This window comes from Elephantulus edwardii, unplaced genomic scaffold (assembly GCF_000299155.1).
Source record: "Elephantulus edwardii isolate Elephantulus edwardi_28Jun2011 unplaced genomic scaffold, EleEdw1.0 scaffold00024, whole genome shotgun sequence".
Taxonomy (NCBI): Eukaryota; Metazoa; Chordata; class Mammalia; order Macroscelidea; family Macroscelididae; genus Elephantulus; species Elephantulus edwardii.
This window is the reverse complement of record NW_006399774.1, coordinates 23202721-23221600: the sequence shown is the minus strand read 5'-3', so window position 1 is coordinate 23221600 and position 18880 is coordinate 23202721. Positions and strand designations below refer to the sequence as shown.

General features: G+C 43.7%; 1 protein-coding gene across 2 annotated transcripts in view; it reads right to left on the bottom strand.

The window, feature by feature from the left end:
• Positions 1–18880, bottom strand: part of SMOC2 (SPARC related modular calcium binding 2) — a 226241-nt gene that overhangs the window by 80481 nt on the left and 126880 nt on the right. The window contains exons 6-7 of one of the 2 annotated variants that reach the window (XM_006882787.1): positions 14485–14568; positions 13164–13238 (exon numbers count right to left, since the gene is read on the bottom strand). In XM_006882787.1, coding sequence (XP_006882849.1) covers positions 13164–13238; positions 14485–14568 — 159 coding nt within the window. The remainder of the gene's footprint in view (positions 1–13163; positions 13239–14484; positions 14569–18880) is intronic. The other variant, XM_006882788.1, reaches the window with a different exon arrangement.

Here is an 18880-nt window from a genome sequence, read left to right as displayed (position 1 = left end):
CTGAAGTCTACAGTGGGGGGGCCTGCAGTCTACAGTGGGGGGCCTGAAGTCTACAGTGGAGGGCCTGCAGTCTACAGTGGGGGGTGACTGAAGTCTACAGCGGGGGGTGAAGTTTACAGTGGGGGGGGGCCTGAAGGACACTGCTCTCTTCTTACAAACACCATCCTGTGTAGGAGGAGGACCACCTGGCGGGGATTACACTGGGCTGGCACAATTCTTACCACACTGTGTACATAAGGCAACTCCACAGCACTTATATATTGTAGCTACTTGGTGAGAACAGAGCCAGCCCCAGAACTCTAAAGTTCATTGATGTGCTAACCAAGGCTCATATTCTGAGAACAAAGTCATCGAAACACTTTCTTTACCTCAAGAGGGTGCAAAGGCCTTACACACACACACACACACACACACACACACACACTCCATGTGTTAATATCAGTCTGGGTATAATTTGTCTGTTTCACTACTACTTTCTGTTCTTATATTTAAATATTGCATCCCAACTACTTGCTATCAAGCTTACCTGAATATTGACATCTGAGAATTAAGCAACTTTAAAAATAAAACCTCATTGTATACTTAGACAAAGTGAATTAATTAGTCATGCACATTTTTAGATAAAGGGATGTGATTAACACACGTTGAAAGTACACATTTGAAAGAAGCTATCTAATTTATTATGCAGATGGTACAACCCTGCTTGCTGAAACTGAGGAGGACCTGAAGCGCTTGCTGGAGAGGGTCAAGGGCTGCAGCCTTCAATATAGATTGAGGCTCAATGTCAAGAAGACAAAGACTCTCACCACTGGACCAATTGGCAGCATCAGGATGAATGGTGAAGAGATTGAGATTGTTCACAGCTTTAGTCAGCTTGGCTCCACCATCAACATTCTTGACACCAGCAGCCAGGAAATTAAAAGACGTATTGCGATGGGAAAGTCTGCTGTTAGGGACCTCTCTAAAGTACTGAAGAGCAATGGTGTGTCTCTGGAGACTAAGGTGCGTCTGATACAGGCCATGGTCTTTGCCATCGCTTGTTATGCGTCAGAGAGTTGGACAATGACCAGGGAGGATAGAAGGAGAATTGATGCTTTTGAGCTTTGGTGTTGGAGAAAAGTGCTGAGGGTACCATGGACTGCTAAGAAAACAAACACTTCATCCTGGAGAGGGTTAAACCAGGCTGCTGCTTGGAGGCAAGGATTCTGAGACTTTGTCTGACATACTTTGGTCATGTTGTAAAGAGGGACAGGTCCTTGGAGAAGGACATCATGCTTGGGAGGGTGGAGGGCAGGCGCAGGAGGGGAAGGCCCTCTGGGAGGTGGATTGATTCAGTGACTGGGGCAATCAGGATGAGTGTGTTGGAGACAATGAGATTGGCACAGGACAGAGCAGAGTTTAGAGCTGTTGTACATAGGGTCACTATGAGTCGCAAGTGACTCAACGGCACATAACAACAACATCATCATCTAATTTATTTTACTCTCTTAAATTCCCAAATTTGTCACTTACTATGTGGGTAGAGCGCTACGTTGCCAAACCAAAGGCTAGTAGTTCTTCCCCACCAGCAGCTCTGGACGAGAACAGCGGGCAATCTCCTCCTGTGAGATTCACGGCCTCTAAACGCCTCCCGAGGTTCAGCCAGGAGTCAGTTCTGACTAGACTGTGTGTAACAACAACAATCCGCTCTGCATCTTCACACTCTGATATTCTTACGTTTGAGAAACGGAGAATGAAAAAAGGGGATGGGGAGATAACTTCTTTAAACTTAAAAATAGGAAAGAAACTGTGAACTGTGTTACTTCCCTTAGGGAAAGCAATGTACTATAATTTAAAGCAGAAGTTACAGATTGTCCTCTTCTGAAACTAATCTTGACTTGTGCAATAAAACAAAAATTATCAGCCTGCGGTAAGCAGAGAAATATTTCCACAGAGAGGGTTTCATAAACCAGTGAAACATCCCAAGAACAAGGAAAGCTCTTCTGGACACAGAACAGTTCTTTTTAATGGCTCAGGGAGGAAGACGTGGTTCCCTCCAACGTGGGAAGGAACTAACTCTCAGAGCCTCAGTATTGGAGGGCCTTCTGTTTACCCTGCTTAGAAAGCAGAGGGTCTGCCAGGAGAGGAGCATCCTCCGTGAGACGGACTGACCCCTTGACTGCAGTGACGGAGCGAACGTGGGGTTGTACGGCTGCTGCGGGAGTGGGCAGAGTTCGTCCTTAGGACTGGAATGGACTCAGAGTCACCTAAAACCAACATGTTCTCTGCTCAGTGAATCATTGGAAAGACAACAGTCAACTGGAAAGTGCACTTTGAGGCCGGGAACCCAGGAAGGACACTGGTACAGGGCCAGGAAGACCCAATCTGGGAGGTGGACAACTTGACCTCAAGCAGTCTGCTCTTAGAAGAACCAGGGTCTGATGCAGAGAGAACAGACCCTCCTTGACCCACTGGGTCTACAGCCAAGAACACAATAAAAAGCCAACCTCAAGCTCATTCTTGTCCAGCCAGAACCAACTCCAAACTGACCTTCCAGGGAATCTTCGGAGGTCCCTCTTTCTTCCCTGGAGCTGATCCTTTGGATCGGAAGCAGCAGAGAGACACCACCTTTGGGATAACCGTGCAGTCCCTTATGGACCACGCTACTGAAGCTGAATAAAAAGTCAAACATGCAACCTCTGCAGGCTGCCCAGCCACGCCTGCTCTGAGGCCTCCAGTCAGGAGGCAGCAGCTGGGTGATGTAAATGTTAACACACTCACCTACTAGTTGACAGGTTGGCGGTGTAAGCCCATACAAAGGTGCCAAGCAGGTTTAAGTCAGTTGTCCCTTCAGACTAGTCCTTAGTGAGACCACCCAGCTATGCAGGGCTCTGACCTAAGGTCAGTGATGTCCAGGTGGAAGGACAGACTCCAGGACCCACAAGACTCTTCAGCTTACTTTTTTTAATCTTTCCCCCCTTTTAGTGAAGTTTTACAAGGAAATTGGTTCACTGAGTGATTCATGCGCACCTTTCTCCCCATCCTTCCTCAATCCCCTTCCAATCCTGCTTCAGGAAATTAATTGTCATATATATAGCTTCCAATCGTCCACCCAGACGGGGTGCAGAATGGAAGAAGAATGGACTAGGTAATGAACACTGCACTGGAATGGGTGAAAGGAAGACCAATTCAGGGGTTGTTTTTTAAGGTTTTAATTTTTTTATTTTTCAAATGATCATAATGATGGCACCAAACAACTAATGGTGTTTTATGCTTAAAGGGGGACACAGGGCAAAATTCACACCTGCTGTACGTGGGGTCACCGTGGGTCCTACTCAGCTCAATGGCGCCAGCACCTAACAATGTTTTTATGCTTTGACTGTGTCTGTAATACATTATTATTGATGAATCACAGAGTCCTAATACAGGTTTTATTGCCGTATTTGTTGTTGTTGTTGTGTACCATTGAGTCAGAACGAATCCATAGCTGACACTCTAGCGGGTTACAGAGGCAGTTCATCACATAAATTAAGACTGCCACCCTTCTCCCAGGGGGCAGCCAGTGGATTTGAACCTCATACTTTTTTGTAGGCAGCACAATTCCTTACCACGAAGCCACCAGAGTTCCCTCCACAGAGGTGGAGTCATTGCCATAGAATCAGAATCAACTCACAGCCAATCCTCCACTGTGATGCGGAGGCTGCAAAGTGCACAGACAGACGTCATCCATCTCTTCTGAGGAGCTGGTAGACAATACTGATAACTTGTTTAACTAAAACAATACAACCAAAACTCTGCGCTCCCCCCTTAATGTTCTGCATTAGTTTCAAAGGAAGCTGTGCAGGGATCTAGGAAGCACTGAATGTTCCACTGGGGAGGTATACTTGCTGTGTTGTTGTTAGGTGTTATCCTATGGACAACACATCTGAGCCCTGTCCTGTGCTGGGCCATCCTCAGCATCCTGACACACTTGAGCCCATTGCTGCGGTCACTGTAGCACCCCACCTCTTCGAGGATCTCCTTCTCCTGCACTGACCCCCCACCCTTCCCAGCATCATGTCCTTCTCCAAGGAATAACCTCTCCGAGCAACATGCCCAAAGTATGTGAGACAAGCTTTATCGTCTTTGTCTCCAAGAAGGATGCTGGCTGCACCTTCTCCAAGATGCTTTTGTTCTTTTGACAGTCCATGGGATATTTCAATGCTCTTCTTCAACACCACAATTCAGAGGCATCAATTCTTCTGTTATCTTTATTCATTGTCCAGCTCTCTGATGCATAGCAAGTGACTGAAAAGATCATGCTCTTTTAAACAGGTGCACCTTAGTCTTCAAATTAATATCATTGCTCCTCAGAAACTTGGAGAGGTTCCTAATGGCAGACTTGCGCAATGCAATGTCTCCTGATCTCCTCACTACTTGTACCAAGAGTGTTAATTGTGGATCCAAATAAGATGAAATCATTGACAGTTTCAATCTTTTCTCTATCTCTCATGATGTCATTTATCAGGTCAGGACTTTTGTCTTCTTGATATTAAGATGTAATCCACATTCAAGGCTGGAGTCCTTGATCTTTTGCAGCAAGCACCTCAAGTCCTGTTCATGCTCACCAAACAGGATTGTGTCACCTGCATAACGAAGGTTGTTGATGACTCTTCCTCCAGTCCTGATGCCCTATTTTTCTTCATAGATTAAAGCTTCTCTAATGACTTGTTCAAGATACAGATTGAATAGATACAGAGAAAGAATACATTCCTGACAAGCACCTTTCCTGATATTAATGCATGCATTGTTCTCTTGTTCTATTTGGCCAACAGCTTCTTGGTCTAGGCCTTGGTTTCTTATTAGCATAATTAATTGTCCTAAAATTCCCATTATCCTCAATGCTAGTCATAATTTATTATGATCCACACAATCAAATGCCTTGTACAATCAATAAAACACAAATACATGTTGTTCTGGTCTTCTCTGCTTTCAGCCAGGATCCATCTGACATCAGCAATGATGTCCCTGGTGCCATGGCCTCTTCTAAATACAGCTTGAACTTGTAGTAGTTCTCTGTGTATGTACTGTTCTAGGCATTTTTTAATAATTTTGTAATATTTTGTTTGCACGTGATATTAACGATGTCGTTTGATAATTTCTACATTCTGTTGAATCACCTTTCTTAGGAATGGGAATAAATATAGATCTCTTCCAGTCAGTTGCTCAGAAAGCTGTCTTCCAAATTTCCTGGCATAGATGTAAACATATCCAGGGCTGCATCTGTAATCTGAAACATGTCAATTGGTATTCCATCAAATACCAACAAGGCCTGACATCCTTCAGGCCTTCAGAATAGTATGTGCCCAGACTACTGGTTTGTTGAGCACAAATACAATATGGTAATTTTGTGTATCCAGTCTCAGTACCCAATGCCCTCTCCCTGTGTCCTCTCATCAGGGCTAATTTGAAACTAGCTAGAGTTCAGGATAGCTTGTGGAAATGGCAATGTCTTGAAACACTATTTCCAACCTCAGTAAACATGGAATGTCTGCACTGTTTTTATTGGTTAATTATAATTGGCAGGTCATTTAAAGGTCTAACAATGTTAACTCCAAGTGAAAGATGAAATACAAAAATCTATTTTTACCATGAGTCTATGGGGACTTTAAAGTGTAAAACCTGAAATTGTTTCCTCCTGAAAAATCACCTTGAGAATGTACCTTCCCAGTGTTTACTGCTTACTACAACCTGGGTAGTGACCTCTCACCCTGCGTTTAGGTACCGCCAGATGTACGGTCTCTCTCCGTGCGAATTCAGTGAGTGTGCTGAACAGGTCGTTCAAGAAGCTGGACTTTGTGAAGGAAAAGGGGGCATCGAGATTGGAGAAGACTCGTGACCAACCTGCATTATGCAGATGACTCAGCCTTGCTTGCCGAAAGTGAGGAGGACATGAAACATTTGTTACAGGTGATTTAAGACTAAAGCCTTCAACATGGATTACATCTCAAAACTGAGGAAGCATAAATCCTCAACATTTGTTCGATAAGCTGTATCACGATAGACAGAGAGAAGATTGAAATTATCAACAAATTAACATTATTTGGACCCACAATTAACACTGTTGGTACCAGCAGTCAGAAGGTCAGGAGCTATTTTGCATGGGGCCAGTCTGCTGTTTGGGACCTCTCCAAATTACTGAGGCACTTGATTCAAGCTATGGTTTTTCCAGTCACTCATTATGCATCTGAGAGCTGAACAACGAATAAAGAGGACAGAAGAAGAATCAGTACTTATAGTTGTGGTGTTGGAGAGCTGAATATCCCACATACTGCCAACAGTCTTGAAAGTGCAACCGGAATGTTCCTAGGAAGCAAGGCTTGTGAAGTTTCATCGCACAGAGCTCACAGCTGGGCATGTTGCTAGGAGAGGCTATTCCCTGGGAAAGAACAACACGCTCGGAAAAAGTGGAGGGTCAGTAAAGGAGAAGAAGACCCTACTGAGATGAACTGACACGGTGACTGCAGCACCTGGGCCAAGTGTGTCTGGGATGATAAAGATGGCGCAGGATGGGACAGGGTTCAGATCATTGTTTATGATGTTAGTGTAGGTGCTGTCGAGTTGAGTACGATGCATAGCAACCCTAAGAACAACAGATCTGAACCCTGTCCTATCCTGTGTCATCCTCACACTTCCTGACATATTAGAGTCCACTGCGGCAGTCACCATGTCAATCCGCCGGCTCGAGGGTCTTCCTCCCCTTCGCAGACCCTCCACCTTTCTGCTGTTTATAGGGTCACTGTAAGTTGTATTCAACTTGACAGCACCCACCACCAACAAGACGGAGTAATGTTCAAGAACCATTCATATATCTGAAACATAGAACGATGTGTAACAAATATCGAAAACAATTTCTCAAGCACTAAATAAAATAGAAGATAATTTTTAAAATACAAGAAGAATGGATGAAGATAAGTCTGTTTCTAAAGTTCTGAGAGTAATTTATAGGTCACTGTCTTAGAAATTTCCAATAACGTCCATTACGCCAAATCTTTCTTACTTTAAAAATCCCAAATCTTTCTTACTTTAAAAATCCTATTATGTTTTTAGATTAAGAATAAGGAATTATTTTCTGTAGTGAAATTTTTTATTCTTTTCGTAGATAATCAGTAAATCTCTAAGTTGTTTGTTTCCTACTACACATAACGCACATGAATAACTAATGAAGGCATTCAGCTGTATATATGACAGTGTCATCACGATAACCTCAATACAGGTTATATTTTTATGTAGCAAGACAGTGCCAGAATTGAGATTTAACTCTGATCTCTAGTTCTTGGGCCCAAAGAACACATAAATTTAATAAACTTAAATGGGAAAATATGAGACTATTTGAAATATGAGTTGAACAATGGGAGACAAAAAGAGAGAATTAATTTAGAGGCTGGCACATAACAACAACAAAAACAACATATTATGTGTAAGCCTCTTGTTTAGAGTCAACAAGACCTTGTGGAGGGCCTTTTACTTAAGTCAGTTGTTCTTATATTTGGGAGGAACATCCTTCTAAGTGGTATACACTTTTCTGTCAATTCGCTGCACTGAGGTAGCCTGGGTTTGCTGTGATGCTGAACCTTTTGCCATTGGGTGTCAAATGCCACAACGGTTATCCATGGTAGACAGTATTGGGTGGAGCTCCCAGTTTAAGACAGGTTTGGGAGCAGGAGTGGTATCCACTTCCTAAATAACATGCCTCTAGAAACTCCATGAAGTTTGAGACACAACGATAGTTATAGAAAGGGTTCGGGTCTTTTGTTCATAGGGTCGCTATGAGTAGTACTCAACTCAACAGCAATCAACAACCACAACATCTTGGAAACACAACAACAATATCTTGGAAAATGACATCGTGCTGGAAAAGCAGAGGGTGAGCAAAGGCCCAGAAACCCTTCAGTGAGCTTGACCGACACAGTGACTGCAGATGTTTCTGAGCGTGGGGGAAACTGTGAGTATGTCACAGGAGAGGACGAGGCTTCCATCTATTGTTCAAAGGGTCACTGTGCGTCACAGTCAAATCAATGCAACTAACAATAATCTGTATGTGGTAGGGAAATGATGTCCATAAAAAATAATTCATGAGAAAAATATTCTTATAGTTAAAAATTGTTGTTGTTGTTATGTGCCATCAAGTTACCTTCAAGTCACAGTGACCCTATGTCCAACAGCTCTGAAGCCTTCCCTGTCCTGTGCCGGTCTCACTGACTTTAATACACCTATCCCCATTGTGATAAATACTGGGCCAGTCCATCTCATCTGGGGTCTATCCCTCCACCCTTCCAAGTATGATGTCCTTCTCCAAGGATCGGTCCTTCCTGCCCACATGCTCAAAGTATGTGAGACAGAGCTTCAAAATCCTATCCTCCAAGAAGAAACATGCCTTCACCCTCTCCAAGACAGACCTATTTGTTTTCTTAGTGGTCCACTATATGCTCAAGACTCTTCTCCAGCACCACAACTCGAAGGCTTCAATTCCTCTTCTTCATCCTTAGTCATTACCCAGCTCTCCGATGCACAGCTAGTAATTACAAGGACCCTGGCCTGGAGGAGAGGCACCCTAGCCTATACACTGACATTGTTGCTTCTCAGGATCTGGAGAGGTCCCTGACAGCAGATTTAACTAATGCAATTCATCTTTTGATTTCCTGACTGCTGGTGCCAAGAGCGTTAATTGTGGAGCCGAGCAAGCTGTCACTGTTAACAACCTCAATCTCTTCTCCATTTATCATGGTGCTGCTAATCGGCCCCAAGGTTAGAGTCTTTGCCTACTTGATGTTAAGTTTCAAGCCATATATTATTAAAGAAACAGAGCGTGAACAAAAAAGAGAGAGAATCTGAAAGAAATGGATTGGAAGAGTGAAGACAATAGCCCTGATATAGCAGCAGTAGTGAAGACACTTGGAGCTAGGCAGTGTCCTGTGTGCTGTGCACAGCCAGGGTCACTCTAAGTTGGAACGGACTGAACAGCACTGACCAAAACCAACATCTATTGCTTTAACTGTCCCCTATCCTTTATTATCCATGCATCTAAGGCACAAGCCTTTGAATTTTGCCTCTTTCTCATGTCAAAGAGTCCCGAAGGACCAAAGGAATGTTATTACCATTAAGAAGCTGAATGCAGGCCCGTTCTACAACAGTGACACTATGCAGTATTTATCTTTTTGTGACTGAGATATTTCACTCAGCATAATGTCCTCCAGGGTCACCCATTTTGAATAATATTGCATGAGTTCCTTCTTTTTCAATGCAGTGTAGTATTCCATTGTGTGAATATACCACAGCTTCTCTGACATCAGGGTTGGGGTAAGACTGAGGAAAAACTGGATAGATTATGCATTGAAACAGATGAGGGAGAGAACAGTTTAAAAGCGATATATGATAGGGTATTATGATTATCACAGGAATCCAGAATTAAGGTTGCATAGTGGACGCAGTGCATTCGGGACAGATTGTATACCAATGAAGAAGTTTATCTTTTGCTTTTTGAAGAGAGGAGCGAACTAGTGGGGGGTATGGGGGTAGAGGAAGAAGTGCAACAAGGAACAAATGGAAATCCAAAATCTCTGTAAATGTTCATTAAAATTAATAAAACAAAAATTTAAAAAATATATACAAAAGAAAAGAAAAAGAAGCTGAATGCAGAGTTTAGACACAGGTAGGGAGGCAGTGAACGAGCGCCATCACAGAACAGAAATTGTTTGACGATACTGCACTGGGCCTGTCCATCCAGCCCAGCACTCGTTGCGCATTGATGGGTCATTCACCGAGATTTCACTGGCACAGAGGGGAAAAGAATAAACTCAACAGGGCACTTTGAATTGCCTGAGAGTGAGCCTTTATCTCAATTCACTTCTGTCTTAAAGGCACTTAGCTCACGAAGATATGTAATGACATTAGGGTAAAAAATGAAAATAGGGTAAAAATTCCCCAAGTTCTCACACAGAATGATATCTTTTGAAGATTCTGCATTACTGCTGCATGGAAACTACTTTCCCCTCCTCATTTGTGAAGATATTTATTATGCATTCTCTGAAACAAGGAAGAAAAATATTTAATCCATTGTTGTCTGCTGTAATCTTTCCTTATCAATTTGCTTTTATGACTGAGTGCTAAGATGTATAGAAATGACAACAGTCAAACCCAACACTGTAAAGTGGATTTCAATTCTCAGAGACCCTATAGGACAGAATAGAAACTCTCACAAGGTTTCCTGGGTTTTCTAGACTGCCATATCTACCCACACCGGAGCAGCTGATGAGTTTGAACCACCAACTTATGGGCTAGTGGGACAATGTTTAACCCATTGCACCATCAAGGATCCTCATTACCATGGCAAGAACGCAGTATTAGCTTTATACCTAGGCCTCTGTTCAGAAACATCTTGTATCTAAATGTTTCACGGAAACATGGTTTGAAAGGGAAACATCAATGATCATAGTATCGTTTTATTTAAATTTTTTTCTGATCTCCAATTACTTCTTTTTAAATTTTTCTCTAATTTTATACTTTTGTTGATGGCAATTACTTCTTTTTTATTTTTTTCTAATTTTATGCTGGTTTATTTACAAAGTTTGTATACCTTGTTTTACATACCAGATCTTTCCCACTTCCTTCACCTCCTGCTCACCCATCAGATTGTGCGACCCTATGATTCCCCGCCCTCTGCTTCCATCCTCCCTGCCCCCTTGGCTCTTCATACTCATACAATAAAGGTCTTGTCCTTGTGGGGCTGAGTTCACTCAGCGTAATGCTCTCCAGTCCCTCCCAAGTTGGGTAGTAATTTATAAAATCATTGCTCCTCCATGCTGCGTAGTATTCCATCATGTGAATGTACCATAATTTCTCAATCCAGTCGATTGTGGTTGGTTATTTGGGTTGTTTCTATGTTCTTGTGATGGTGAACAACGCTGCTATGAACACTGGTGTGCAAGTCTCCATTTCTGCCTGGGTTCTCATTCTCTCGAGGTATATTCCAACAAGTGGAATAGCTGGGTCATATGGAATTTCTATGTTTATTTTTTTGGAGGAAACACCAAACTGCCTTCCAGAGTGGTTGTATCATTTTACAATCCCACCAACGGTGTATAAGAGTTCCTTTCTCACCTTTCTCATTTTTCAAATCTTTCAATTGATCATTCTCTTTCCCCGCTTTGTGTATTCTAATCATTCATTCCCTCACTCAGCAGATATTTATTTAGATTAGAGGGTCAAACAAAGGAAAGGAAGACTCCCAATGAGGTGGATCGACACTGTGACTTCAGCAGTGGGCTCTAGGGTCTCAGAGACGAGAAGGATAGCACAGGACAGGACAGGGTTCAGAACAGGCTGTTCATAGGGTCGCTATGAGTTGTACTTAACTTGATGGCACCTAACAACAACATAGCAAGAAGTGGGTGTTCTTGGAGCTGCCTGGCAAAGACATGCAGCTAACACAGAGAAGAAACCCAGCAACCTGAGTGTGTTTCTAGGAACCAAGCTCACTGCCATCAAGTCCATTCTGACTGTACCTAACATTCCAATGAGTTTCTGAGGGTATAAATCTCTACAGAAGGAAACATCCCATCTATCACCCTTGTAGATTCAAACCTCTGACCTTTTGCCTACTCGCCCTGTAGACTATGCATTATACTGTCAGGATCCTCCAGAATGCTTCGGGTTTTGTTGTAAGGTGGCATCCAGTTGACGGTAAGTCAGTGACCATACGAACAACACATCCGAACCTTACCCTGTCATACGCCGTCCTTACACCCACCACGCTCAAGCCCACTGTTCCACTGCTAACCTAGCTTACGGAGGGTCTTCTTTGCTTTCTGACCTTCTCCACTTCCCAGCATGCCCCCCAACCCCAAGGACTATCCTCTCCTAACAACATGCTCAAAGTATGTGAGACTAAGCTTCTCCATCTTGGCCTCAAAGAAACCTTTATTACCCTTCCTCCAAGACAGACTCGTTCGTTCTTTTGTCAGTCAGGAGAGATGTGAGACTCTTTGCCAACACCACAGTCCGAAGGCATTGGTTATTCTTCTGTCATCCTTACTCACCGTCCAACTTTCAGATGCATAGGCAAGCAATCGGAAATACCACAGGCCAGTGCACCTTATTCTTTAAACTAACATTGTTACTCTTAAGCACTCTGAAGAGGTTCTTGGCAGTAGATCTTGCCAATCCTTTAGAATTTATTTAGAGTTCTTTAGAAATCTAAAGTTTTCGTAATCCTTTAAAAATGCAGAGTCACCGTGGTACCCAACTGCCCTTCACTCTCCCAGCCTCCTGATCAGAGCTGTGAATCCACCATTGGGCCTGGCTTGTGGCTGTGAGGCAGCTCGTGAAATAGACGAAGTCAGTGCTAGCTCAGTAGATGTTTATATAGCGTATAGATGAAGAAAGAGACATCAAATGACCTGAATGTCCTTGATTTTTATAAATATTTTTGGTGAATGGATATTAATGACATACTCTGACGGGAAATCGAGACCCACAGGTCAAACAAAGCTCTGAGCCTGAAGTTTCTGTGCGTTACTAGCCTCACAGCCGCGGCCACTCACACAGAGCCACACGGCTGCTGTTCTGTGGCTCCGCCTCTCTGTTCTACTCTGAACCCAGAACGACTGTGACCTTAAGCCAGAATTTGTGGAGAAAAAGAAAATAGGAAATAAAGGAAAAGGTTTCATTTGAAAATCAAGAAGAAATAGTAAATCAACTATACGCTTCAATACAGATGACAGAGTGGGTTTTCAGGCAACCTGTTAAGATCACTAACAACTGCTTGATCATCAGCACAATGTGCGACAGTCAGCCTGTGGTGACAGTTCTGCTCCACACCAGGCACTCAACTATGTGCACTTTAACCGGCCACACGGGCCAGCAGAGTTACAATCAAGTAAAAACAAGATTTGTGAGCAAGCGTCTCCACTTTCATTCTTAAAAACTGGCATTTACTTGGATGAGGCAAAACAATATTTTAAGAATGCAGAAAATCTGAGTGAAAATGCCAAAATTTGAAATAGCTCTTGGTGGTCAAGTCACAAGAATGACTTTCTGATGAATCATTGCAACAGAAGAGACGGGAACCCGTGTTTAATTTCCCGCAGGCCGAGCATCCTCTGAGGCGGGTCACGCCCCACCAGGCACCTGGGGACCCCGCTTACCTGAATTCTTGTTCGTTTTGTTCTGTCGGCTTTTCACTTGCTCAGTCCAAAGTGTGGGATATCGTGATGCAATATCTAATAAACCAAAATAAAATCGTAGTTTTAAATTCCTCATAAAACACAAAGTATCTCAAAGATTTTTAGCAGGAGATCTCAGCATCATAAAAATCAATTTAATAAATGATTTTTTCTTTTCAATAAAGTGATTATATTTATGATATTAAAAGTAACACTAATGTACATTTTAAAATCTTATTTAGCATGTTTTTATTTTTATTTTTTCATTTTTAAAACTTACGGTGTTTTTTTTCTATTCTACTCAAAATTTGAATTAACAGTTATTTGAAAACAGACATAGCCCACCTAAAAAAAATGTTTGATGCAAAGAAAAAGCCCCAAACAGACAAAAAGGTATTATATGTAATAAAGGTAATTATGCATCTAAGTCGGAAGTCTTTACACAAGCTCAGTATAAAATACAGCATTGCCTAAATTTTGGAGGGCACACATCACCTTTGATAATAATATCTAAGAGTAAATGTTAATTTTTAAAGTAGGGTCACTATTTTGTACCTAACAGTAAAGAAAGGGAGCTCCATTGGCCTAGTGGTAAGAAGCTGTGCTGCAATCCCAGAGGCACGCGGTTCTAATCCACCATCTACTCCTCTCATTAGATGAATTGCCTCTGACCACCTGCTGGAAAGTCACCTATGAATCAATTCCAACTGAACAGCACACAGCAACAACAAGAGTAAATAAAATGGGAATGAGGTTAAAAATAATCGTAAGAAGTAACTGTGATAAAGATAGCTGGGACTCAGACCCCCAGGTGGATCTGAGGACAAGTGTGCTGGGTGGGGTCTTCTACAGTTGCTGTTTTTTATTTCATTTTACAGGAATTGCTAAGACAAATTATTCCTAAGGAAGGAAGAAAATTTATCCTGATATGACAACTTACAAAGACGTGAACTACAGTAACAGGAAAGCAGCACATTCCCCTGGACCTGCGAAACATGTTTAGAGCGCCCAAGTAGAAAAAATTCAAATCAAAACTAACACTTAAAGACAGCTTATATTATGTAATTTATGTTTTATTAAGCAAGTAAAATGGCTTTAACTTCCTTGTGTGTACCACTCGCACAATACGGGACGCCCTTGCCTCCCTGGCCATTGAGGGAGAGGAGAGAGCTGCTGCTTAAAGATGAGGCACAGAAGATCCCTGTTGGAAGATTCTGCTGACAGAGTCCTCCCTCTCTCCTTTTCCCCACCATCACGCCCACCTTCCTCAGCCTCCAAGAAGCCGGCCTCCCCTCACGCTCACCTTCTTCATCTCCTTGGGGCTGTGTCTCCAGCACCGGAGCGGCCGCATCATCTGAATTCAGAATGGAAAAGATTTGCAAGGAGACTACAATTATGAGAGTAAGTTAAATAAGTGTGTGCACATGATCGATGCCCACGACCCCCACGCAGCCCCCTCCCCCAGATTCATCACAAGTGCGGACTAAAGAGTGGACCCTGAGGCAGAGCCAGAACCGGAGCCACGACTGGTGCCGGAGTGAGCTACCACTTCAACACGCTGCAGCCCAGCGTGGGACAGATCCACCCCATCGGGACAAAATCACCACCAGTCACATCCTTGTAAGATGGATTTTAACAAAAGAGACGAGAAACCAGTAAACAAGAGAAGGGTGACTGGGAATAGCGGAGTCAGAAAGTCAATGAATTTAGCTCTCCAGATGTTAGATGAAGAGAGAGACTAGCCAGGAGGACCAAGTCCAGATGTACTTCACCCCCCACCAAAGGACTAAAAAATCATGGCATCCATCCATCCATCCATCCATCCATCCATCCATCCATCACCCATCCATCCATCCATCCATCCACCCATCAATCCTTCATCCATCAACCCATCTACCCACCCATCCATTCATCCATCCATCCCTCCACCCACACACACACCCACATATCCATCCGTCCACCCATCCATCTGTCTACCCATCCACCCACCCATCCATCCACCCATTCATCTATCCATCACCCATCCATTCATCCATCCATCCATCCACCCCCACACACACCCACATATCCAACCGTCCACCCATCCATCCATCACCCATCCATTCATCCATCTATCCATCCATCCATCCACCCATCAATCCTTCATCCATCAACCCATCTACCCACCCATCCATTCATCCATCCATCCATCCATCCACACACACACCCACATATCCATCCGTCCACCCATCCATCTGTCTACCCATCCACCCACCCATCCATCCACCCATTCATCCATCCATCACCCATCCATTCATCCATCCATCTATCTTCAGACACCTATAAGGGCCTTCTGCCCACATACTCAATAGAGAGGGACACAGGAAATTGTGGAGCAGAGGGGCAAGAATAAAAGTGATAGGAGAATGGGGGTCAGGATTAGAGGACCCACCACCATGTCACTGAGACATATGTCAACTAAGCGTCTTTTTACACCTAATTGCAAAGCACATCTTGGATTTCCTAGTTAGGTGTTTTATTACGTGTCATTGAGTCAACTGTATCTTAGAGTGACCGTATACACAGCATATTGAAATCTTGCCTAGTCAAGTACATGTTTTACCAAGATCTTGAGGAGGAAACTCACAGAACTTGACTGGCCTTGGAGAAGTGTATCCAATCCAAAGAATGTCCAGTTAGGCACACATTTTGCGTAAACTATTTCAATTTCTGGTTTTTTATTTTGCTCTCACTTGCTTATGTGATTTTATTATATAGAAATTTTAGGATTAAATGTACAAGAAACCGTAGAGAGAGCAAAGGCTAGGTGATTGGCTCATTAACTCATGACTTCCGGGCCATCAGAAGAAAAACACAATTTCTCTCAATTTTTTTTTCAGAGAAAACCAAAAAGGATTTTAAAAAATCTCTATTGTTATGCAATCCCTTAGAAAAATTATTTACTATGCATCCAAATAACAACAAAACATTACAACATGTATTTGAAATCCCCAAGTATACTATTGATAGCAATAAACTTGGAATGTTTTGCTATTGAATATTTGTCTTCTTACAAGATGTCAAGCCCATCCATGGAACCAAAATGATATGGACAGATTTACAAGCCTTTTGGAATGACAACTGAACACATGTTTTGGAATGACAACAAGTGATCGCATGATTCATTTCATGTGTTTGTGTTGAAAGCCAGCATCCCGACTCTGAAATCACGGGGCTCGTGTGTCTGTGGTCACTCAGCAGGGCCTCTGGTGAGGGGGACACGGCAAAGTTGAGAATACAGGAGTCTGAAAAACCTCCACCTGCCTCTCCTGACTCCTCCCTAACCCCGGCCCACGTGTGTTCTACCTGCCACACTGTAGCACTCAGTCACTTAAGTGATTTTACCCCATATGAAAAACCACTGCACCTCCTGCAAGCACCCTCTAGGGTCAAGCTGGAGGTCACGAGCACTGTGCTTCAGCCCCAGTAGAGCTGGCTGGACCTCCTTGCAGGACAAGGCAGTCAGGTTGGCTGCTTTCAGGCTGCTGGGACTGCCTTTCCTGGGAACACACAGAGCCTGCCTCTCATCTCACAGCAGCTCCCCAGAAGTTTTTCACAAGATTCAGCACGTTCGACATGAATGGGATTGAAGAATAACTCCTCCCTGAGAGTTTCCAAGGAGGCTCTGATGGCACACTGACTTAAGTGCCCAGCATACTTCAAGCCCACTCACCTCTCAGGAGAATGGTGAGCGGCCTACCTCCATAAGGGTCTGTCGTGGTTCTTGTTGGCGGCCGTCAAAGTGGAACTGACTCCTAGCTGACCCTCGGTGGGTTTTCAGAGGCAGTTAATCACATGGAAGAGACTGCCCATCTTTCTCCTGTGTGGCAGCTGGTAAATCTGAACTGTGTGCTTCTGGGTTGGCAGCAACTCTTTAGCACTAGACCACAAGTACTTCCTCCCTTAAAGACCACGGCCGTAGGAACGCAGCAGGGAAGTCGTGCTCTGTCCAACAGTGTCGCTGGGAGTCAGAACGGAGTCACGGTGGTGGGTGTTCTAGTTGTAAGAGTTGGGCCTCCTCGTCTTCTCCCTTTCTTCATTTCATTAGAAGTTTGCATCTTGAACGTTGTTGTTTCTCTGCTCTCACTGTTGGGAGGCGCAGACATCGCATACTCTAGCATTTAGGCCATTTGCGTGCTTTCCAGATTTGAAGCCATTTCTCCTCTTTCTAAGGGCAGGTCTTCTCTCTTTCCAGGATGCCTGGGACACCCCCATGACACCTGGCCCGACCTTTCCCATCCAGCACGCACTCCTCTTCCTGAATTCACCGCCTCAACACCATGTTTTCCATTCCCCTGCAAAGCGCCCTCCCAATTGGTCACCGTTTGTGCTTGTTCCAGTGTGTGTGCAGATTGATAACCAGCATGTTACAATTCAAAACGTTCCTAACACACACACGTGTTTGTTTAATAGGTTAAATAAACTGTGTCCTCACAAAATGTGTGCCTTGATCTATCTCCTACACTTTAGACACGTTCTGCTATTCACAGAGTCCTCGGGATTACAGACTCACCAACAACCTGCGACAACCTAACCCTACTTGTAGAAAACAAGAGTTGATGCACTAATTGCTGATGCCTTCAATACAGAGCTCAACATATAGAGAATAAAAATTCACAGCTGGACCAGCCCAACACTGTGAGAAAATAGAGGCCCCGGTGAAAACGGCCAAGTGGCCAAGCACATCACTGAGCCTGGGTCCATATTCAACACGCATGGAAGCAGCAATAAAGAAATAAAACGATACTGCGTTCGGTGAGCCTGCTGCCAAGGGGTTCTTTAAAGTGCGAAAGAGCAAGGACGTCAATTTAATAATAACTGAGGTGCCCTGGACCGTGCCGTGGAATTTGTTATCGATTCATAAGCATGTGAAATCTGGACAATGATTAAGGAAAACAGAAGAAGAATTGAGGCCTTTAAATTGTGGTATATGTGAATAATATTCACCATGGACCATCAGAAGAATAAACAAATCTATCATGAGAGAAGTGTGGCCAGAGTCCTCCTTAGAAGCAAGAACCGGGACATATTACTAAATGGGGCAAATCCTTAGAAAAGGACAGCATGTTTGGAAAAGCAGAGAACTATTCAAGGCAAGGAAGGCCCTCATGAGATGGATGGGACTGTCACTCCGGGCTGAGATGCACTGGAGACTGCGAGGCTGCCAGGGAATGGATTAGGTTTTGTTCTGTTTCACATGGTGTTTCTATGGATCAGAGTCAACTCCATACCACAACAACAACTGCAGCTAATGGCCCTGCAACAGCCAAGTCAGAAGCTCCCGACCTGGACATGTGGGCTTTCCAGTGCATTCTGAGCCCAGCATCCAGCACAGTAACTACAGAAGACCTTGAATGAATGTTCACCGAGCAAACTCTATTAACAAACTATCTCAGCTCTTGTACTGTTATGGCTGGAGTTAAATGGCATCAGCTCGTAGCAACCCTATGTTCTAGAGAAGAGCATTCCTTCAGAGTTTTCTAGACAATCTATTCCTCACGTACTCCCTAGAGAAAGACAGCGCACTTGGAAAAGCAGTGAGTGGGTCCATGAAAAAGAGAAGACCTTCAGTGGGATGCATTGACAACCACTGGAACACGGGGCTGGGCACAGAGGAGGAGGTGTGGATGGCCCTGGAGGGGGCTGGGCACAGAGGAGGA